The 25180-nt window shown below is 39.8% G+C and overlaps 1 protein-coding gene across 2 annotated transcripts in view; it reads right to left on the bottom strand.

The window, feature by feature from the left end:
• Positions 1-25180, bottom strand: part of NRG3 (neuregulin 3) — a 1535957-nt gene that overhangs the window by 326719 nt on the left and 1184058 nt on the right. Inside the window, exon 4 of one of the 2 annotated variants that reach the window (XM_069753133.1) lies at positions 4850-4876. In XM_069753133.1, coding sequence (XP_069609234.1) covers positions 4850-4876 — 27 coding nt within the window. The remainder of the gene's footprint in view (positions 1-4849; positions 4877-25180) is intronic. The other variant, XM_069753134.1, reaches the window with a different exon arrangement.

Raw genomic sequence — 25180 nt, 5'->3', positions numbered from 1 at the left:
GTCGGTATCGCTGCAGCGTCGCTTAGTGTGAAGGTACCTTTACACACCACCAGATGATAGCAGCACATTAAGTGTTTCTAGTGTTCTATATTTTTATGAGGCCCAGCAGTTGTTGCCTTCTATGGGCCTATGCATGACCCTACTCATAATTTGTTCCTAGCTTGGCAGTTTGCAAAACCTTTATGAGTGTAGGAGTACCACAACTACATTTTGGTCACAATATTTGAATGAGACAATACAGTTGGTGCCTTCAAGGGTGTATAGATGACCCTGCTTTTAATTTCTAGCAGGATTTGCACTTAGTGCATAGACTATGAGTCTAGGAGTACCAATACATGATTGTTTTAACAGAATGTTTATGAGGCCCTCTTTTAAATCTGATACAGGGTGTATCTTTGTCCCTCTGAGTCCTTAATTTTTGCCAATTCTTGCTGTCTTCGTAAGTTAAACTGAAATTTACTTTTTTTAAATCAATTTTGGTTTACTTAAATCATATTTTTTGTAAATCATTTTTAAATTTTGCCTTATATACAAGTCATTATACAAGAAAAAATGTTTCTTAATATCATTTTTCCTGTAAAATGCAATTTATCATTGATTTGGAATGTTTTATTGTCATTCCCTAAAGTGGAGCAAAAGTGTGACACCATTGCTCTCAGCAGCGATCTGGGAGTCAGAGATGCTTCCAGGGATCTTCCCTAAGCTGTTCTCCTTCCATTCAGCATTTTTCCCATCCAGTTCAACATTTTCACTGCCCCCAGATCTCTTTGTTGAGTCTGCTGAAAAAAGTTCAGATTTCTCATTGACTCCCATTATACTTGTTACACGAAACAAGTATTTGAGTATTAGGAATTGATCAGTTCGAGCAACGATCACAAGACCATTTTAGTACTCGCTCATCTCAAATCAGCTACAATCATGCCCCAACAATGTGATTGTGAAGGGCTGATGGATTACTATGACGACTGGCAATCTGATGAAGTCCTCTAATAATGTCATCTCTGTACTTTTCTGAAGCTCAGGCATAGGCTGGGCTTCATCAGAGACTGAGATTTTCACTATGTACTGCTATACTGTGGTATTGCCGTGTATTGTATAAGCAATAAAATTATTGCAGGTTCAAATCCCTTATGGCGACTATTAAATAAAAGTAAAAAAGAAAAGTTTAAAAATATATAAAACAATGTAAAGTGATATAAAAATGTTAATTCACCCCACTTCTCACTGTTAAAAATATAGAAAGGATTAAAAACATATTTTAAATCACTGCGTTTATAAAAGACCGGTCTTTCAAAATTTGAAATTAATGAACCCCTAGAGTGAACATGACAAAGGAAAATAAAAGAATTCCTATCTTTGTTTTTTGGTTGCCACTTCACCTCTCTAAGAAAATGAAATAATATGCAATCAAAGCAACGTATGTTCACAAAATTGGTATACATAGAAATGTTAGCTCACCACACAATAAACAGCCCCATCAACAGAAAAATTAAAATGCTACAGATCTTGGAAAATGGTGAAAAAAAAAGCAAAATATTGTTTTTTACATAATTACAATTTTTTTTATCACATAAATAAAAGAAAACAATGCATGTTTGGCATTGCTATAATCATACACACGTGGAAAACTGAAAAAATATAATAATATAATTCCCAGGTAATTTTCACTATAAAAACAAAATTCAAAAAACAATGGCAGAATTTCATTTTTTCATCATTTTATCCCGCTTCAACATTCCCATTCTTGAGTATATTACACACTCAAAGCTACAATTTGTCCTACAAAAAATAAAGGGGTAACAGAAAAATATAAAAAGTTATGGTTCTTGGAAGAATGTGAGGAAAAGGCAAAAAAAGCCCTGCTCCTTAAAGGGTTAATGAGAATTGGCTTGATTACTTGAAGCAGCATCAGGGGATCCACTCAGATCTGTGAATACCCCTAGTCACACCCTATGTTAAATTAATCACTTAAAAAAAAAATAAGTCTATAATGTTCTGCAGTCTATTCTCAGACTTAACAGTTCTTGGTTTTCAGCTTCTGGAATCTTTTTCAAGCTATATTTTCTCAACATACATTAAGTGCTTGGTGTAGACAGACAATAGGGATCAATATTAATTATAGTGGAAAACAAATGTCATGTCAAGCTGGTTGTAATCTTTTAAGATTTGATTGCTCTCCAGTCTCTGACTGTTAAACAATGGTAGTTTCAAAGTAAAATAAAAGATGCAACTTTAGACTCAAAGGAGGGCATAAAGTTAATCAAGGTCTGTTGTAAGCTATTAATACATTGACATTTGAGAAGAAGGATATACAAAATGTTGTAGAACGGCATTGAAGAGAAAAAACATATTTTTAATTTTTTCCTTAATTTTGCATTTCATTTTGAATAAAGCTATTAAAAAATACATGATTATATATTCATGTAACACATATGGGCGTACTAAGAAATCATATATATATATGTATGATATCTGATTTTATATTTATTTTTATCTAGATGTAGTTTTTCTTTTGCTTTCACTAAAGGGGTTTGTAATAGAGAAAAATTAAGGATCCTTAAAACACCTCCAGAGATGTGACATATCCCCCACTTACATTGAATATCTGAGATTAATTACAATAGAGAGGAAGGGAGCCAACACCTCCGGATCCATTGAAGCAGGGACCCCCTACAGTGCTCAGGCACTTAAGCAGGAGATGCTTTGGTAAACAGAAAAAAGGGCTGAAATTTGATTATGTAAAGGAGATGTATGCTTCCCCAGGAAGAGCTTCCTTAGATCAAAGGATTTCTCACAGCCTGGCCGGTGCCAGTGGACAGTTATGAATATTGTATTTTTGGCATCATGGCAAAGGGTTGAACATGACACATTCACTCACATCACTGTAAGGCCATTCTAACCCCTCCAACTTAATAAAGTTCCAATATATGATGCTATTTAGGTCATGTTTGCTCTTTACGTATAGATAAAATCACAATAAGGAATATGACAAAATCTACAGCCTAGAAACTCCAGGGGCGAAGATATCCTGTTTGTTTGGGATCTCATAAAATTCTAACAGACCCGACACATCCCACAATTAGCATGCGCATGGGCACATTAAGGGGAGATATGTGGGTGTAACTTGACGAATATAAAGGCCCATAACTCTTAGCTGAACACTGAGCAGATTAGGAGACTCATAATACATATTCAATCTACCATCATCTACAGAAAAAAAGAAAGAAAAATCTACATTTTTTAAGCAAACAATTCATTAGTCTTTGCTATAGATTTATGGTTAGATCTCCCATTTATTTGAAGCATTGATTTAAGAAACAAAAAAAAAATAAATATTAATATGGATTCTTGTCCTTAATGCGTGTTTAGCTTTTCTTTAGCTTTGTTATGTCAGCCTCACTCTATTCTAAATAGTCTCTGTATTATTGGACATTTTATTTAATTATCTGCCGTTTTCTTTTTTTAATTATGAAATATAAAAATTAAATAATTGCATTGTGTACTTCACAGAGAATCCAAATCAGTTCTGAATCACAAATAAATGCAAATCTAAAAATAGCAGTAAGTGGAAATGCAAAATCTGTTAGCATTAATAGACCTATTAACAAACAATCTGTATGGCAATGAAGGATTTCTTAACACTAAAGAATATATTTTTGTAATGTAATGTTTTGTAATACCCTATACAGTAAATAAACACTCAATAAAACATTTTTGGCCGCTCTATTCTATTCAAAAGGTGCTCCTCTGTTCTCATCAATAACTCCAATTGTTATTCCCACTATATCAAACTCAATCCAACAAGGTATATGGGAATATTGTACACGATACCATACCTTTAGTCATACTAAAACTAATTGTTTTCCACTTTTGATGTTCAAGATCAGGACTGTATATACTCAGCCTACAATATGATAGAAATGTTGAAGGGCTAGCTTTGAAGCAAGAACTCCTTATCTTGATATGCGATAGTAAAAAAAACAGTAATATCTGAACGTTTCCCGTGTTGTCTATATTGATAGATCTGGCTTAGTATTATATACTCAAGCAGCACACACAGCTCATTATTAGCACACCAGAAGGGAACAGCGATATCGTAGGGAAAGTGTCACCATTGCCAAATTAATTAATGCATCTAGGATTGAACTCAATGGTAGCTAATTAAATCTGTATAAACTTAGTTGTCCTTATTGGCAGCTGCAGATAGCTTCTATGACACAACAATTAGAAGAACTTCATTGGTGGCATCTCTTCAACCAGGATTCAGTGATAGTTGCATGCTCTTTATCATAGGCAGGGTAAAGTGGACAATTTATCTCATGAACAATATAAATGTACTATACTCACAAAATAACCTGATCCACCTCTGGTTTAATTTTAATATTAACCAGTCACAATCGCTGTCACTTATGGTCATAATAGTTACTCTAAACACTCCGGAAATGATGCATAGAGATCACACTATTTCCTCTTATTTTTCTAAAGGGGCCATGAATAGGAGGAACATGATTTATACTTCATTCTGATGTTGCAATTAACCTAAGAACCCAATTCACTCCCTCAGATATCGAAGACATATGTTATAATGCAAAAGCTGACAGAGAATGTTCCCGGGTCCTGGCTATATGACACACAGATATTGCAATGGTAGTCCTGCTATTAGCGAAAAATTAAAAACATGAGTGGTTGAGCTGTCCAATAATTGGCTACTAGAGCAAATGCTTTATTTTCCCTACTCTTGTGAAGGTTCAACAATCAAGTTCACAGTCTTGGCTGCATTATGGTTTCTAAACTCTTTTTTTTATAAAATAAAAAAAATATATTCAATAAATATTGAAAGATAACTTACCCATAAATTCTATTCCTAAATGGTCTGCTGCGCCAGGAAGACCATGTAAAAAAGAGACAAGACAACATTAATAACAAGTTTGTAAATTCCCCTAAAAAAAGATAAAGGTGAAAATATGAAACTAAAAACTTGGTAATTATTATCTAGGCACAGAATAATGAATAAATACATAATTCCACTGCTTGTATAGAACTGTTGAAAAATAAGTTTGTGTGTATATATATATATAGAGAGAGAGAGAGAGAGAGAGAGAGAGAGAGAGAGAGAGAGAGGAGGAGAGGAGGAGAGAGAAAAAGAGAAAGATGGAGAGAGAGAGAAAAAGATAGCAGAAATATAATCTTTTGATTTTCTTTCTTTTCTTTAGGTATTTTACATTATTGGGATTTCAATATTTTATTAAACAGAACAAAAAAAGCAATTTGTTTAAGGTGGGCTATTTTTGATAATGCAGCTCCCCCTTCTTCTCTTAATTGAAGCTCTCAGCTGCATTATCTGATACTTCCCATTAACAAGTGTGGTGTTTTCTAAATTGTAGACATTTTTTTAAGCTGTTATAATCCTTGCTAATCCCTTCATGACCTTGGACATATCCATAAATCCAGGTAGGTAAGTACTTACTGACCTTGGACGTATGGATACTTTCAGGAGATTTTGTGCAAATAAGAGATGTGCACGAGTGAACGCCGCCTGGTGATCAGTGATTCTCACAGCTTACATCCAGCACTCACTGCCAGGAGTGGTGTCCCCACTGCTCACAGCAGCTTGCCCCCTAAATCACCTAAATGATGCTATCAATATCGTTCACAGCATTTAGAAGGCAGGCAGATGGAGGGAGCCCCCTCTGCCCTCCAATAGGCGATCCCACAAAGTCATCGCTGCCATGGTGGCCGAAGTCATCATGATGTTATCTGGATCATCAGGCCCTAGCAAGTTAGTTTCATCTTGGACAGTGCATGATTTGACTAACTTGTGTCAGTGCAGCATTGACAGTTACAATGCATAGCAATGCTTCTGCAAGTCTATGCTGCATAACTGCTATCAGAGTGCTGAAAGTCAAATTCCCATAGGAGAAGTAAGAAAGTGTAAAAAAAGGATAAAAAGTTGTAAAAATATTATTTTTAAAATATCACAAAGTAATATACACACACACACACACACATATATATATATGTATATATATATATATATATACTGTATATATATATATACATATATATATACTGTATATAGTAGGTGAATAGTATGTATAATAGGGTTATGAAGGGGGAGATTTATCAAACATGGTGTAAATTGAAACTGACTCAGTTGCCCTTGGCAACCAATCAGATTCCACTATTCATTTTCCAAAAAATCTGTGAAGAATGAAAAGTGGAATCTGATTGGTTGCTAAGGGCAACTGAGTCAGTTTCACTTTACACCATGTTTGATAAATCTCCCCCTTCACAACCCTATTACACATACTGTCCACCTATTTTTGGACCACCCTGTATATACTGTATAAACAGGTGTGCTCAAACGTATAGATGGGCGGACACCTGGATGTTCGGGTACAGCGGGTTCGGCCGAACAGTGCAAAAAGTTTGGGTTCGGCCGAACAGTTACAAAAAGTTTGGGTTCAGGTAGCAGAACAGTACCAAGACCTGAACCCGGACCGCATTCACTTGAATGGGGGCCCGAGCATCCAGTGTTTGCTGCGCTATAATATACAAGACAGCCCAGCAAACACGGCTTCTGATCAGCAGTGAAAGCATCCCCGTTGGTCAGAGAGCCGCGGATTCAACGCTGTCAAAAGACAGCATGAGCACTCAGCTGTGATCATAGGCTATAGGTATAAATTTTATCTCTGGTCACTAAAGTCAGCTGATGGGAAAACTGCTCCCATTATCCGACACATGCTGCCACTGATATAAGGGAGAGCAGGAGCCGCAAATGGAAGTATTCCTCAGCAGCTCCAATGCTGTAAATAAATATTTTTTTTTTAAAAATGGCGTGGGTTCCCCTGTATTTTTGTTTACCAGCCAGGCAAAACTCACAGCCGTCAGCTCCAGCAAGGCTAGCTATCAAGAATAGAGGGGTCCACATGCCATATTTTTTAAGTATTTACATAAATAATTTAAAAAAGGCGAGGGGCAGGCCCATTTTTCACAACCAACCTTGCTAAAGCAGACAGCTGAGGGTTGGCATTCTTGGACTGTTAAGGGACCATGGATACTGGCCCCACAGCCGAAAAATAGCAGCCCGCTGTTAGGTGTCGAGTTCCCGCTTCTGCACAAGGGGAATCTCGAGCCATCTCCGCTGCAGTCTCCCATTCTTCTCCAGCCACAGTGGAGTCTGCTCAGCGGAGACGTCGGTCCCAGCGTCTTGCTCAGTCTCACTCTGTACAAAGAGTTACTGCTGCTTTTCCTGCTTCTGCCATTGAAGTCAGTGTTGGGCAGCGGCGAGCAGATGCTTTTGGGGCTAAGTCCTGCTTTTCTCTTTCTGAGCATGCCCAGGGCAAGATCTCCCTTTCACAGCACTTTCCTGACCCAAGCCTGGGTGGTTAGTGGCGTTCGCCAGTGCGGCACCACTGCATGCACTCTCATGCTTCTAATGCTGTCACTCTGACACCCCAGTTGCGGTGTCGAGCGCATGAGGTCTATGTACTCAAATTCTGTGCCTTGGGATTGAGTTCTGAGTCTCCTTGCTTGCGCTCTTGGTGCGGTACCGCGGCCCTGTGACGCAACAGGGTTCGCTTCCTTCACACAGGGTGAGGTTAACCCGTGTGTGTATTTACTTTGTACTGCCATATAGTCCGTCATTGCTTGGCAGCAGGTTCCATCTCTGCACGGTGGACCCCGGGCTGCGAACGCACCATACTCTATCTGTCTTATTATTTGGTGCGTTCCGCTAGCCCTAACACCCGCAGCTGCCCATAAAAGGCACATCCATTAGATTCACCAATTCTAGATTTTTTTTCCAGTTCTTTCCACTTACCCTATACTGGTGGAAAATGGGGATAATATTTGTGGGTTTGATGTCACATTTGTATTGTCAGGTGACATGAAGCCCATTGCTTAGTAATGGAGAGGCATCTATAAGACAACTATCCATTACTAATCTTATAGTTATATGGTAGATAAAGGCACAGAAAGAATAAAGTTCTTCAATTAAAAGAAAGACCCAGACTCAAACTCAGTGGATCGCTGATGTTTTGGGGATGTGTGAGCTACTAAAGCACAGGAAATGTGGTCAAAGTTGAAGGAAAGATGAATGCATCACATTATCAGCAAATACTGAAGGCAAATTTGCACTCATCAGTCTGGAAGCTGCGCATGAGAAGTACTTGGATGTTCCAACATGACAGTGATCCAAAAAACAAGGCCAATTCGACCTGTCATTGGCTACAACAGAACAAAGTAAAGGCTCTTGAGTGGTCATCTTGGTCTCCTGACCTCAATATCATTAAAGCACTCTAGGAAGATCTCAAGCGTGCAGTTCATGCTAGACAGCCTAAGAATTTAGAGGAATCGGAGGATTTTTGCCCAGAAGAGTGGGCTGCTTTACCTTCTGAGAAACTAAAGAACCTTATCCACAACTGCCACAAAATAATTCAAGCTGTCATTGATGTTAGATGGTGCAATACACGGTATTAAGAAATGTGTGAACTTTTGATCAGGGTCATCTGGAAGTTTTGGGTTGGCATTATGATTAAAGAAGACAAACATAGCAGTTTGACAGTAAATGGCCTCACCCAACCAGTAACCATGAGTGGTGAAAAAGTCTTGGTGTTATCCTTCATATTCTCTGAAAAAAAGGCCAAGAAAGCAAAAATTTTGCCAGTGTATGTAAAGTTTTGAGCTCAACTGTATATATATATATATATATATATATATATATATGTTAGGGTTGGCGGAACGCACCGAATATATTTATTAAGTAAGATTGGTGCGTTCACCACCTGGGATCCACCATGCAGGAAAGAACCTGCTGCTAAGTAAATGGCGGCACTATATGACGGTACAATGTGAATACACACATAGGTTAACTTCACCCCGTGTGAAGGAAGCGAACCCTGTTGCGTCACAGGGCCGCAGTACCGCACCAAGAGCGCAAGCAAGGAGTCTCAGAACTCAATCCCAAGACACAGGATTTGAGTTCATATAGACCTGGGGTGTCAGAGTTACAGAAATAATAATAAGAAAGATGCACGAGAGTGCGTGCGGTGCCGCACTGGCGGACACCACTAACCACCCAGGCTTGGGTCAGCAAAGCGCCGTGAAAGCGCACGGCGCCACACTGGCGGTCACAGCAATTAGACGCTGTATTGTGTGTTACGTGCTGATGGCTAAGTCGGGCGCTAGATAGCCATCATCCACCTTCCGCGAGCAGTCATACAATAGGGAGGGGATTTTAAAGAACGACTTTCACAACACACACACGTTTACAAATGTATACTAGTGCCTGGCCGTGCGATCATGCGAAGCTTATATAGCTACAGCACGTTCAGGACCTTTCAAAGAAGGACCAATGGAGTTGCAGCAGTACCTGAGCATGTGACCCTAGATCTCCACTGAGAGATCTTGCCCTGGGCATGCTCAGTGTGTGCAAAGCAGGACTTAGTCCTAGCACCTACAAGATCTTCCAAGAAGGACCAATGGTAGTTGCTGCAGTACCTGAGCATGTGACCCTAGATCTCCACTGAGAGATCTTGCCCTGGGCATGCTCAGTGTGTGCAAAGCAGGACTTAGTGCCAGAAAAGCCTGCTCACTGCAGATCAGTGCAGAATACAATAGCAGAGCCTGGAGAGGCAGTAGTATCCCTTTGCACAGTATCAGTCTCAGCGAGACGCTGGGAGCGACGTCTCCGCTGAGCAGGCTTCACTGCAGCCGATGCAGAATGGGAGACAGCAGCAGACATGGATAGAGATTCCCCCTGTGCAGCAGAGGAAACTCGACTCCTATTATATATATATATATATATATATATATATATATATATATATATATACAGTACAGACCAAAAGTTTGGACACACCTTCTCATTTAAAGATTTTTCTGTATTTTCATTACTATGAAAATTGTAAATTCACACTGAAAGCATCAAAACTATGAATTAACACATGTGGAAATATATACATAACAAAACAGTGTGAAACAACTGAAAATATGTCTTATATTCTATGTTCTTCAAAGTAGCCATCTTTTGCTTTGATTACTGTCTTGTACACTCTTGGCATTCTCTTGATTTGTTTCAAGAGGTAGTCACCGGGAATGGTCTTCCAACAATCTTGAAGGAGTTCCCAGAGATGCTTAGCACTTGTTGGCCCTGTTGCCTTCACTCTGCGGTCCAGCTCACCCCAAACCATCAGGTCATCTGGCGTAGCACCCCATCACTCTCCTTCTTGGTAAAATAGCCCTTACACAGCCTGGAGGTGTGTTTGGGGTCATTGTCCTGTTGAAAAATAAATGATGGTCCAACTAAACAGAAACCGGATGGAATAGCATGCGGCTGCAAGATGCTGTGGTAGCCATGCTGGTTCAGTATGCCTTCAATTTTGAATAAATCTCCAACAGTGTCACCGGCAAAGCACCCCCACACCATCACACCTCCTCCTCCATGCTTCACGGTGGGAACCAGGCATGTAGAGTCCATTTGTCCACCTTTTCTGTGTCACACAAAGACACAGTGGTTGGAACCAAAGATCTCAAATTTGGACTCATCAGACCAAAGCACAGATTTCCACTGGTCTATTGTCCATTCCTTGTGTTCTTTAGCCCAAACAAGTCTCTTCTGCTTGTTGCCTGTCCTTAGCAGTGGTTTCCTAGCAGCTATTTTACCATGAAGGCCTGCTGCACAAAGTCTTCTCTTAACAGTTGTTGTAGAGATGTGTCTGCTGCTAGAACTCTGTGTGGCATTGACCTGGTCTCTAATCTGAGCTGCTGTTAACCTGTGATTTCTGTGTCTGGTGACTTGGATAAATTTATCCTTAGAAGCAGAGGTGACTCTTGGTCTTCCTTTCCTGTTGCTGTCCTCATGTGAGCCAGGTTCTTTGTAGCGCTTGATGGCTTTTGCAACTGCACTTGGTGACACTTTCAAAGTTTTCCCAATTTTTTGGACTGACTGACCTTCATTTTTTAAAGTAATGATGGCCACTCGTTTTTCTTTACTTAGCTGCTTTTTTCTTGCCATGATACAAATTCTAACAGTCTATTCAGTAGGACTATCAGCTGTGTGTCCACCAGACTTCTGCTCAACACAACTGTTGTTCCCAACCCCATTTATAAGGCAAGAAATCCCACTTATTAAACCTCACAGGGCACACCTGTGAAGTTAAAACCATTCCCGGTGACTACCTATTGAAGCTCATCAAGAGAATGCCAAGAGTGTGCAAAGCAGTCATCAAAGCAAAAGGTGGCTACTTTTAAGAACCTAGAAAATAAGACATATTTTTAGTTGTTTCACACTTTTTTGTTATGTATATAATTCCACATGTGTTAATTCATAGTTTTGATGCCTTCAGTGTGAATTTACAATTTTCATAGTCATGAAAATACGGAAAAATCTGTAAATGAGAAGGTGTGTCCAAACTTTTGGTCTGTACTGTATATATATATAGTAAAGACCAAAAGTTTGGACATACCTTATTTAAAGAATCTTCTGTATTTTCATGACTGAAAATTGTACATTCACACTGAAGGCATCAAAACTGCGAATTGACACATGTGGAATTATATACTTAACAAAAAAGTGTAAAACAACTGAAATTATGTCTTATATTCTAGGTTCTTCAAAGTAGCCACCTTTTGCTTTGATGACTGCTGTGCACACTATTGGCTTTCTCTTGATGAGCTTCAAGAGGCAGTTTTGATGCCATCAGTGTGATTGTACAATTTTCATAGCCATGAAAATACAGAAAAATCTTTACATGAGAAGGTGTGTCCAAACTTTTGGTCTGTACCGTACATATATATATATATATATATATATATATATATATATATATATATATACAGTGGGGCAAAAAAGTATTTAGTCAGTCAGCAATAGTGCAAGTTCCACCACTTAAAAAGACGAGAGGCGTCTGTAATTTACATCATAGGTAGACCTCAACTATGGGAGACAAACTGAGAAAAAAAAATCCAGAAAATCACATTGTCTGTTTTTTTTATAATTTTTTTTGCATATTATGGTTGAAAATAAGTATTTGGTCAGAACCAAACAATCAAGATTTCTGGCTCTCACAGACCTGTAACTTCTTCTTTAAGAGTCTCCTCTTTCCTCCACTCATTACCTGTAGTAATGGCAGCTGTTTAAACTTGTTATCAATATAAAAAGACACCTGTGCACACCCTCAAACAGTCTGACTCCAAACTCCACTATGGTGAAGACCAAAGAGCTGTCAAAGGACACCAGAAACAAAATTGTAGCCCTGCACCAGGCTGGGAAGACTGAATCTGCAATAGCCAACCAGCTTGGAGTGAAGAAATCAACAGTGGGATCAATAATTAGAAAATGGAAGACATACAAGACCACTGATAATCTCCCTCGATCTGGGGCTCCACGCAAAATCCCACCCCGTGGGGTCAGAATGATCACAAGAACGGTGAGCAAAAATCCCAGAACCACGCGGGGGGATCTAGTGAATGAACTGTAGAGAGCTGGGACCAATGTAACAAGGCCTACCATAAGTAACACACTACGCCACCATGGACTCAGATCCTGCAGTGCCAGACGTGTCCCACTGCTTAAGCCAGTACATGTCCGGGCCCGTCTGAAGTTTGCTAGAGAGCATTTGGATGATCCAGAGGAGTTTTGGGAGAATGTCCTATGGTCTGATGAAACCAAACTGGAACTGTTTGGTAGAAACACAACTTGTCGTGTTTGGAGGAAAAAGAATACTGAGTTGCATCCATCAAACACCATACCTACTGTAAAGCATGGTGGTGGAAACATCATGCTTTGGGGCTGTTTCTCTGCAAAGGGGCCAGGACGACTGATCCGGGTACATGAAAGAATGAATGGGGTCATGTATCGTGAGATTTTGAGTGCAAACCTCCTTCCATCAGCAAGGGCATTAAAGATGAAACGTGGCTGGGTCTTTCAACATGACAATGATCCAAAGCACACCGCCAGGGCAATGAAGGAGTGGCTTCGTAAGAAGCATTTCAAGGTCCTGGAGTGGCCTAGCCAGTCTCCAGATCTTAACCCTATAGAAAACCTTTGGAGGGAGTTGAAAGTCCGTGTTGCCAAGCGAAAAGCCAAAAACATCACTGCTCTAGAGGAGATCTGCATGGAGGAATGGGCCAACATACCAACAACAGTGTGTGGCAACCTTGTGAAGACTTACAGAAAACGTTTGACCTCTGTCATTGCCAACAAAGGATATATTACAAAGTATTGAGATGAAATTTTGTTTCTGACCAAATACTTATTTTCCACCATAATATGCAAATAAAATTATAAAAAAACAGACAATGTGATTTTCTGGATTTTTTTTTCTCAGTTTGTCTCCCATAGTTGAGGTCTACCTATGATGTAAATTACAGACGCCTCTCATCTTTTTAAGTGGTGGAACTTGCACTATTGCTGACTGACTAAATACTTTTTTGCCCCACTGTATATATACATATATATATATATGCAGTTGTGCTCAAAACTTTACATACATTGGCAGAATTTTTGCATTCTTGGCCTTTTTTCAGAGACTATGAATGATAACATATGGATCGCAGTTATAACTGCGCAGTTATAAAGCATAGACTTGCAGGAGTATTGCTATGCTTTGTAACTTGCTGCACTGACACAAATTAGTGAGATCATGAACTGCACATGATGTAACTTACTTGTGGGGCTTCGGGTTACCATGGCCATGATGACTTTGTAAGATTGCCAATTGGAGGGCAGGGGCAGAGGAAGCTCCCTCACACTTCCTGCCTTCTAAATGCTGTGAACGATATTGATGGCATCATTTAACCATGAGTGGTGAAAAGTCTTGGTGTTATCATTCATATTCTCTGAAAAGAGGCAAAGAAAGCAACAATTCTGCCAAGGTATGGAAACTTTTGAGCACAACTGTGTGTGTACATATATATTTACTAGATGGTGGCCCGATTCTAACGCATCTGGTATTCTAGAATATGCATGTCCACATAGTATATTGCACAGCCCACGTAGTATATTGCCCAGGCACATAGTATATTGCCCAGTCACGTAGTATATTGCCCATCCACGTAGTAAATTGCCCTGTCACATAGAATATTGCCCATTGATGCAGTATATTGCCCAGCCACATAGTATATTGCCCAGTTACGTAGTCTATTGCCCAGCCACGTAGTCTATTGCCCAGCCACGTAGTATATTGCCCAGTCACATAATATATTGCCCAGTGACGTAGTATATTGCCCAGCCACATAGTATATTGCCCAGCCAAATAGTATATTGCCCAGTTACATAGTATATTGCCAAGTGACGTAGTGTACAGCACAGAGCCACATAGTATATTGCCCTGCCACATATGTCACAGGTTAAAAAATAAACATATACTCACATTCCGAGGGAGCCCTTGTAGTCATGTCGCCTGTGTGCGGTGCACTCAGCAGCTTCTGGTCCCAGGGTTGGTAGCTCAGGACCCGTGATGACGTCGCGGTCACATGACCATGACGTCATAGCAGGTCCTTCTCGCGCAGGCGCACAGGACCTGTGATGAGGTTGCGGTCACATGACTGTGACGTCATGTCGCATACCATCCTTGCCACTGGAACCTGCCGCTTGCATGGAGTGGTTACCGGAGCGTCGCAAGGAGCGGAAAAGGCGGCGGAAGGTGAGTATATAATCATTTTTTATTTTTTTAATTATTTTTAACATTAGATCCTTTTACTATTGACGCTGCATAGGCAGTATCAATAGTAAAAAGTTGGGGACACACCGGGTTAATAGCAGCGGTAACGGAGTGAGTTACCCATGGCATAATGCAGTCCGTTACCACTGGCATTAACCCTGTGTGAGCGGTGACTGCAGGGAGTATGGAGCGGGCGCCGGGCACTGACTGCAGGGGAGTAGGGAGGGACTAATCGGACTGTGGCCATCGCTGATTGGTCATGGCAGTCATGACAGGCAGCTGGCGAGACCAATCAGCGACTTGGATTCCATGACAGACAGAGGCCGCGACCAATCAATATCCGTGACAGACAGAAAGACAGACAGACAGAAGGACAGAAAGACGGAAGTGACCCTTAGACAATTATATAGTATATATATATATATATATATATATATATATTTATTTGGCTTCACCATGTCTGGAATGGCCCATCCTATAAAAATGTCTCACCAGTTGTCCCTTTCAGTGAACACAGTAAACAAAAATGATGCAAAAAACGATGTTTTATCATCACTCTTTCGAACTTAAAGAGAAATAAAACATGAGAGAGTGAAAAATGTAAATAAAAATAGTATAGTTGATAATGTCATCCTGTTATGAAAAAAAAGAGGCCATGCAGGTCTATCGACTAAAAAAAAAAAGTGTATAGCTCTCAGAATAAAGCAATGCAAAAATAATTATTTTGTCTATAAAATACTTTTTATTGTGTAAAAGTGCCAAAACATAAAAAAGCTATTAATGTGGTATCGCTTAAATCGTACTTACCTGAAAAATAAAGCTGCCTTATCAATTTTACCACATGCGGACGGACAATTTAAAAACAAAACAAAAAGCAATTCCTGAATTTCTAGTTTTTGTTTATTCTGCCTCTCAAAAATCGGAAAAGAAAGCGAATAAAATATGTCATGTGCCCAAAAATAGTACTAATTAGGGTTGAGCGAAACGGGTCGGCCAGATTCAGAAGTCGCCGACTTTTGGCAAAGTCGAGTTTCATGAAACCCGACCCGACCCCTGTGTGGGGTCGGCCATGAGGTCGGCGATCTTCTGACCTGGAATCGGAATTCCGATACCGATTCCCGATATGTTTAAGATATCGGGAATCGGTATCGGAATTCATATTTAAGTGTAAAATAAAGAATAAAAATAAAAAATATTGCTATACTCACCCTCGGACGCGCCCTGGTTGTAACCGGGAGCCTTCCTTCCTAAGAATGAGCGCCTGAAGGACCTTTCGATGATGTCGCGGCTTGTGATTGGTCACGTGAGCGGTCACATGGGCGTCACGCGACCAATCACAAGCCGCGACGTCATCGAAAAGTCCTTCAAGCGCTGATTCTTAGGAAGGAAGGCTGCGGGTTAGAACCAGGGCGCGTCCGAGGGTGAGTATATTCCTAATAGGTATATACTCACCCTCGGACGCGCCCTGGTTCTAACTCGCAGCCTTCCTTCCTAAGAATCAGCGCTTGAAGGACCTTTCGATGACGTCGCGGCTTGTGATTGGTCGCGTGACGCCCATGTGACCGCTTCTGCGACCAATCACAAGCCGCGACGTCATCGAAAGGTCCTTCAAGCGCTGATTCTTAGGAAGGAAGGCTCCCGGTTACAACCAGGGCGCGTCCGAGGGTGAGTATAGCAATATTTTTTATTTTTATTCTTTATTTTACACATTAATATGGATCGCAGGGCCTGAAGGAGAGTTTCCTCTCCTTCAGACCCTGGGAACCATTAGAAACCCAATGCACTGCATTGGGTTTCGTGTTTCGGCCGACCCCGACCCCGACTTTTCTATAGGATCGGCCGATTTCACTCGACCCGACTTTTGAAAAAGTCAGGTTTCGTGAAATCCGACCCGATCCTATAAAAACAAAAGTCGCTCAACCCTAGTACTAATGAAAACATCAGCTCATCTTGCCAAAAAGCAAGCCCTAAAATTACTCTGTCAGCAGAAATATGGAAAATTTATAGCTTTCAAAATGTGGCAATGCAAATACTAGTGTTTGAAAAAAAGGGACTTTTAGTGTGTGACAGCTGCCAAACATAAAAAAATATATAAATCTGGTATCGATATAATCGCACCAACCCGAAGAATAAAGTCGTAAAATCACTTATACCGCACAATGAATGGCATAAAAAATAAATACAATTCTTCACTTGCTATTGATTTGTTCATTCTGCCTATCAAAGATTGCAGTAAGGCTCAGCTAACATTTATCCTGCGCTCTGCGCCGAGTACTCACACCGATATTTCAGTGTAAATCTCTGAAATACGTGATTTAGACATGATTTAGAAGATTCCCTATAATGGGGCAGATGGAGACACTGTGGATGTCGTCTGGCCTATGATTCGGTGGTGTCCGTCTTTTTAGGCGGGCATAAAAGTTCCATCGGACACAGTTTTGTGATCTTCTGAAAAGAGGGACACTGTTGAACAGAGGCCAGATGGAATCTAGAGTAACTTTTCTCCCTCATAACAGTAAATGGATATTTTGGGGGTTTCATCAGAATCATGTCACTCGGAGATTTGAAGGGGCAATCCCAAATAAGTGCTTAGCATAGAGCGCAGTATAAATGTGATCCCAAATGTTATATCAAATGTTCCTAAAAAAAGCTTCAAATCAAACCAAAGAAAAGCAAGTCCCCACTCAGGTCTGTCATCTTTCAATGGAAATATAGGGGGCTTCATCATTACTGATAGCACACACAAAATATCTGGAAAAGCTAAATGGCTCTCCACCTCCTAAAGAAGTTCAGCTCTCAAATCTCTCAAAGCTCATGTTTGCCTAGACCACATTTAGCATCCACATGTTGGGCAAATCAGCAACTATGAGAGCTCGCCTAATTTACCGGTGTGTATCCTCAGAAGCATGAGCTGTGCACTATATATATGAAGGTACAATTGTACCTCTGCAGCCTGTTAACGTTGTAAAATTATGCAGCCTGACGAAGGTTAAACTAGTCTAGGAGAATCTGCACTCCAGGAGGAAAATAGCACTCCATCTATTCCATGTCTCTCCGTATGGCTAAGCAGTGCCGTACTGTGGCACTGTAGGTACCACATATATATCAAGTGTTTCCTCTTTCAGCAGAAATTGAGGGACACATTTTATTGGCTTTTTTACCCACTTCACCTTGTTAAAATGTAAAATCTGGCACTAAAACAAAATTTGGGTGGTAAAAATGTAATTAATTTTTCTTTGCTGCCCAATGGCATAAAATTCTGTGATGCACCTGTGGTGTCAATATGATCACTGCACCCCTAGATGTTTTAATCAAGAGGTACAGTTTGTAAAATGGAGTCACATATGAGGGATCCTGCTGTTCTGACACTTTAGGGGCTCTCCCAGTGGGTCATGGCACATGGAAACCATAACAGTAAAATCATCGCTATAACATGATAGTGTTTCTTTTCTGAGTTTTTCACTGTGCCTTAAGGTATTTCCTGATTACATATTGGGCGTTGAAGCACTAAGGAGAAATTTTTACGACAAACTGAGGTCCATTTTTCCTATTATCCCTTAGAAAAATTAAAAACATTGGGTTAAAACAATATTTTAGTGGTGCAAATGTTATCAATGTTTCTTCACCTTCCAATAGCTTAAAATTCTGTGAAGCACATGTGAGGTCATTATGATCTGTGTACCCATAAATGAATTCATGAGGTCACATTTAGGGGGTTCTGCTGTCCTGGCATCTCAGGCACTCTGCCACAGTAACATGGTACCCTCAAACTATTCCAGCAAAATCTGAACTCCAATATGATGCTTCTTCCCTTCTAAGCTTTGCACTGTGCCTTAAAAGTAGTTTTTGACCATATATAGGGTATCAATGTACTCAGGAGATTTTGCACATCAAAGTTTGGGGTCCATTTTCTCTTCCTATAATTGTGAAAATAAAAAAATTTGGGGTAAAACAACATTTTTGTTAGAATTTTTTATTTTTCCACCTCTCGTATCTCCCCTTTCCTCATATTTTGTTAGCTTGTGAGCAGGGCCCTCATTCCTCTTAGTATCTGTTTTGAACTGTGATTTCTGTTATGCTGTAATGTCTATTGTCTGTACAAGTCCCCTCTATAATGTAAAGTACTGTGGAATATGTTGGCGCTATATAAACAAAAATTACGATTATTATTATTATTATTATTTTTACATTTCCAGAGATTAATTTTGTAAAATTATGTAGAGCACCTAGAGTTCAATGTGCTCTCCACACATCTAGATACATTCCTTGAAGGGTCTATTTTCCAAAATGTGGTCACTTGGAGGTCACTTGTGTTGAAGATTCCATTGTTTTGGCACATCACAGGACTCTCGAAATGAGAAATTATACCCGCAGACCATTTAATCAAAGTCTGAGTTCCAAAAAGAGTCATGCCGTGCACCCAAAAAGTACTTTTCCCCAACACATGGGATATATGCATATCCAGGAAAAATTGAACCTCAAATTTTGATTTCTGTTTTCTCCTGTTACCCTTGTGAAAATAAAAAAATGAAGATAAAATTACATTTTGTGGCAAATATTTGATTTGTTATTTTCTCAACTCAACGCTACATATTTCTGTGAAGCACATGAGGGTTCAAGGTGCTCACCAAACATCTAGATACATTCCTAGAGAGGTCTAGTTTTCCAAAATGGGGACACTTGTGGGGGGATTTCCTCTCTTTAGGCACATCACGGGCTCTCCAAACACAACATGGCATCCACTAATGATTCCAGTAAATTTTGCATTGAAAAAGTCAAACAACGCTCCTTCCCTTCCGAGTCCTGTCGTGCACCAAAACCATACTTGTCCCCCACATATGGGGTATTGTCATACGCAAGAGAAAATAAACTACAATATTTTGTCCATTCTGTTTTGTTTTGCTTGCAAAAGTAAAAAAGAAATGGCTAAAAGAACATTTTTGTGGAATAGTTTTGTTTTCACGCCTCAACATTACAAATGTCTGTGAAGCACACATCTAAATAAGTTCCCTGAGTGGTCTAGACTCTAAAATGAGGTCACTTGTGGGTGGTTTCTACTGTTTAGGCACAATAGGGGCTCTCCAAATGCAACATGGTGTTTGATTTCCATCCAATTTCGTGTTTAAAAAGGCTGCTGTGCCCCCATACAGTGCTTTTTCCTCTCATATAGGGTATCAGCATGCTGAGCAGAAATGTCACAATAAAATTTATGATTAGTGATGAGCGAGTATACTCATTGCTAAGGTTTTTCCGAGCAGGCTAGGGTGGTCTCCGAGTATTTGTGAGTGCTTGGAGATTTATTTTTTGTTCATGCAGCTGCATCACTTACGGCTGCTAGACACGCTGAATACATATGGGAATTCCCTAACAACCAGGCAACCCCATATATACTCAAGCTGGCTAGCAGCCATAAATCATGCAGCTGCGTTGACAAAAACTAAATATCCGAGTACTCACAAATACTCGGAAACCACCCGAGCATGTTCGGGAATACCTGAGCAATGAGTATACTTGCTGATCTCTATTTATGATCTATTTTCTCCTGTTACCCTTGTGAAAATAAAGAAATTTGTGAAAAAAAGTGAAATGTTAATTTTTTCCTTCCACATTGCAAAAATTCCTGTGAAGCACCAGAAGGGTTAATTAACTTTATGAATGAGGTTTTGAGTACATTGAGGGGTACAGTTTTTAAAATGGAGTCAATTTGGGGCATGTTCTTTCATATAAGCCTCTCAAAGTCATTTTAATTGTGATGTGGTCCCTAAAACAATGGTTTTGTAAATTTTGTTGAAAAAAGGAGAAATTGCTAGTCAACGTTTAATCAATCTGAGTTCCTAGCAAAAAAAAAATTGTATTTCAAAAATTGTGTTCATGTAGATTAGACATATGAGAGATGTTATTTATTAACTATATTGTGTGACATAACTCTCTGTTTTAAGGGCATGAAAAATAAAAGTTTGAAAATTGCAAAATGTTCAATATATTTGCCAAATTTCCTTTTTTTTTTTTTTTTTTTTTTACAAATAAAAGATAGTTTTATCTAACAAATTTTTACCACTGTCATGAAGCACAATATATCACAAAAAAATCTCAGATTTCCTGACTTATTACCTCATAAATTGTCATTAACCAGAATTGTAAAATTTGGCCTAGACATTAAGGTGAAAACAGGTTTTGGGGGGTAAAAGGGTTAACATTGGACCTTAAACGCTTTGTGGTAAGTACCAATAAAACCTGGAGGCAACCTACACAAAGAATATCCAAATTTATTGATATTGTGCTTAGAATTGAACTCCATGTCAAGCAGAAGAGTAACTTGGGACATCTATGTCCCAAAGCAAAATCTCTAAGAGGTCCTACTTACCACAAACTATTTATTATACTTAAGATAAGTAATTTTTCACCTGCGCTAAGGATTCCTAAAGAGGAGTGAATGGATAATCCAAGATTGATACCTGCACTGTGGAGAGAAAAATATATACTTTCGGGAAGTTTAAACACAGTGTATAAACATTTGCTTGGAGACCGTTTTGGTACTGATGGCCAGGTTTATTTAACAAGGCTATGCCCTCTGGTGCTAAAACAATTTGGTATGTACAATCGTGTACCGTATTACAGAATCCTGGGGTTTTTTGGGGTTAGTGCGGGTGCACTTGCCCTAAAAAGGTTCTCCTTGCTAGGCGTCAGGAGCTTGGAGGAACCACCAGTTTCTAGCGTGCCCCGGCCAGAAGTGATGCCGAAGCCGTGGTGGTGTGTGAAAGGGGCGTGGCAGAAGTTGTGATGTCACAGCTAATGGGCGGGCGCATATGGGAACAACCAATCCAACGCGTTTCGAAGGATGCGATCTTTCTTCGTCAGGGCTGGAGATCTGTTATGACCTGGTGGTTAAGAGGCCACACTGATATGACCTGGTGGCTAAAACGCAACATGGAGCGAGCTCTGAGAAGGTGGTATCTCTACTGACCGCAGTCTCTAATCCTAACAACAACACTAGAAACAGCCGTGGGATGTTCCTGACTCTCCCTAGACACCTCTTCACAGCCTAAGAAATAACTACCCTTAAAGAAGGAAATAGAAAGCTATCCTGCCTCAGAGAAAACCCCCAAAAGGAAAGATAGCCCCCCACAAATATTGACTGTGAATGGAGAGGGAAATGACGTACAAAGAAATGAAATCAGAATTCAGCAAAGGAGGCCAATACTAAACTAGATAGACAGAGAGAAAAGGATACTGTGCGGTCAGTATAAAAACTACAAAATCCACGCAGAGTTTACAAAAATGAACTCCACACCGACTCACGGTGTGGAGGGGCAAATCTGCTTTCCCAGAGCTTCCAGCTAGCCTGAATACCACATAGTGACAAGCTGGACAAAAAGAGACATATTTGCAAAGCAATAGAGTCCAAACAAATGGACAAACAAAAACTAGCAAAAACTTATCTTTTGCAGACAAGGACTGGCCATATGAGAATTCCAAGGAAAGAACCAAATCCAACCAAGAACATTGACAGCAGGCATGGACTAAAGCCCAGAGCAGGTTTAAATAACAAACCCAGGCAAGGCGATTAGTGAAGGCAGCTGCTACAGCTACCTAAAGGAGCAGCAGTTCCACTCGAAACCACCAGAGGGAGCCCAAGGGCAGAACTCACAAAAATACCATTAGAAACCACAGAAGGGAGCTCCAGAACGGAATTCACAACAGAGATCCCTCTGAAGCCCATCCTTATATAGCGCTATCCACCTGCCCCTTTTTCATGCTCATCTAGGAAATCTATAGAGCGGATCCCGAAAGGAGTATGTTATCATAATTGTGAAACAGCGTCCAAGTTAACTCAGAGCTATAGAATTTGAGTTGGAACTTGTACAATCAACATGGAAATCAATAATGCAAGGACTCATGTAAAGTGATTGCGTACCCAGTCATTATTGTTACAGCTATTTGTGCTATGGTTGTCTGAATTATTAAGGACTGGGTCTGCATTATAAGGTCTGAATTGTACCTATTATAAAAAGAGGGGGGGAAGGAATATGGAGAGCCTATAACTTCATTAAATTCATTGAATTAAAACTATATCTTTATTTAAGAATCAGTTTTAAAATAAATGTAAAATATAAATCTAAAAGATCCTGTTAAATGTGCCTGGTCAGGGTTAAAACCATGAATAAAATAGCTTTAAATACGCATAATAAAAATATTCAAATGTTCTTTAATGCCATGAATTATGCCAGTGATGTGCAACTCTGTATTGATCCTCCTTATAGATGACCACTATAGGTCTGTACTACATAGGTGCATTCGCTAAACATAAATAGACCCTAGAGTGCAGAGGACTCAATAAATATGTTTTAAAACATTTTAAAACCATACAGCTCTATTTATTGGTTGATGAAAATAATAAAATTCAAATATTTATTATACCATAAATTGAGCCAGTGATGTGTCTCCAAATTCCTTTCCCCTCCCCCCTATTTATAACAGGTACAATCGGGATCCGCTCTATAGATTTCCTAGATGAGCATGAAAAAGGGGCGGGTGGATAGCGCCATATAAGGATGAGCTTCAGAGGGAAATCCAGCCCTGACGGAGAAGGATCGCATCCTTCGAAACGCATTGGATTGGTTGTTCCCATATGCGCCCGCCCATTAGCTGTGATGTCACAACTTCTGCCACGCCCCTTTCACACACCGCCACGGCTTCGGCGTCGCTTCCGGCTGGGGCACGCTAGAAGCTGGTGGTTTCTTCAAGCTCCTGACGCCTAGCAAGGAGAACCTTCGGAGGGCAAGTGCACCCGCACTAACCCCCAAAACCACAGGATCCTGTAATACGAAACTCACCATACCTAACTACATTGAAGGGAATTGATACGCCTTACCATTCCAGGTTACCACTGTTTTCACAATCAGTAAGTACACGATTGTACATACTAAATTGTTTTAGCACCAGAGGGCATAGCCTTGTTAAATAAACCTGGCCATCAGTACCAAAACGGTCTCCAAGCAAATGTTTATACACTGTGTTTAAACTCCCCGAACGTATATATTTTTCTCTTCACAGTGCAGGTGTCAACCTTGGATTATCCATTCACTCCTCTTTAGGAATCCTTAGCGCAAGTGAAAAATTACTTATCTTTACTATTTTCTCATAAGCAGGTTGATACACAGATCCTGCCACTTCACCAGCAGCTGATCCGTTTTTTATCCCCCAGTCCCCTTCTCCCCATATATTCCTGAATCTCCCTCGTTGTCATTTAGTGAAGTGCCAGTGTGCACCCCCTTGTTCTATTTATAATACTTGGTTCTTTTTGCTGATGGACAACATATTTTACTTTATATCTAATAACACACTCAATTATTCCGATTTTTTTTTTTTAGAACGCAGGGAATTTCTTTACAATTTGTTTTCAGGCTGCATACTTTATATACAGAAACTGACTTTTCACTTTGACATTAAACAGCAAAAGGAATGTGTTTTATATGATTGTTACATAGGAAATCATTTCCTACTGCTTTCACATGTCATTGTATAGAAATATACACATAGCAGCAAACAGGACAATGTGAGATGCGATTTGACAGATGTCAGTAAATGTCATCTAAGTTAACACCTGTCATTGGTAGCTATGTTGATTTCATTATATGTAACAAGCAGGCAACTAAAAGACAACTATGGTTATATTTACAAATTAAGTAATGACACTAAATACTTATAACTGATCGTTTGCTAATAATTCACTAATGATGCTTGCTTTAACATCATTGATTTTATGGCAACTCTGATACATTTTTATCTTTTGGCTAATGAGAATGTGCCGGTAGTGATCACATTTACCAATAAACTGTAATGTATTGGTAATGGATTATGTTACAAATGAAAGGTCGATGAGAATGGCACTAAGTTATAACTAAGAGTGTTCTAAATAAAAGCTATAGAGAGCTTTTGATCACTTTCTACTCTTCATAACCTATTTATTTAGCACTATTGATTTATATCATTTTACTGTATTAGGTGATGAAAATTTTAGGAAATCTGCTTGTCTTGGCAACATTCAACAATTTGCATCAACCACAGAAAATTCAAATGACCTTAGGAGCTATCGCATGGTGTTCTCTATAATATCCTGCAGCTATCACATAATATGGAATAGCAAAGCCATTCAAAAAAGAGTACAAGAGTCTGTTTAAATGCAGAGGCATGAAATGCAGCAGTCATTTTAGGGTTATTAATGAGAATTTCTGTCACCTTCTTTTTTGTATATAAGCTGCAGCCACCGCCATTAGGGGCTTGTCTACAGCATTCTGTAATGCTGTATATAAGCCCCCGATGTAACCTGAAAGATAAGAAAAACAAGTTAGATTATACTCACCTGGGGGGCGGCCCGGTGCAGTCCGGTCCGATGGTCGTCGCTGTCTGGGTCCAGTGCTTCCCATCATCATGCGATGACATCCTCTTCCTTGTTTCCTGTCATGGCTCCTGCACAGGTGTACTTTATCTGCCCTGTAGAGGGCAGAGCAAAG

The sequence above is a fragment of the Ranitomeya imitator genome, chromosome 2, assembly GCF_032444005.1.
Source record: "Ranitomeya imitator isolate aRanImi1 chromosome 2, aRanImi1.pri, whole genome shotgun sequence".
NCBI classification, from domain to species: domain Eukaryota; kingdom Metazoa; phylum Chordata; class Amphibia; order Anura; family Dendrobatidae; genus Ranitomeya; species Ranitomeya imitator.
This window is presented reverse-complemented; position numbering and strand designations above follow the sequence as displayed.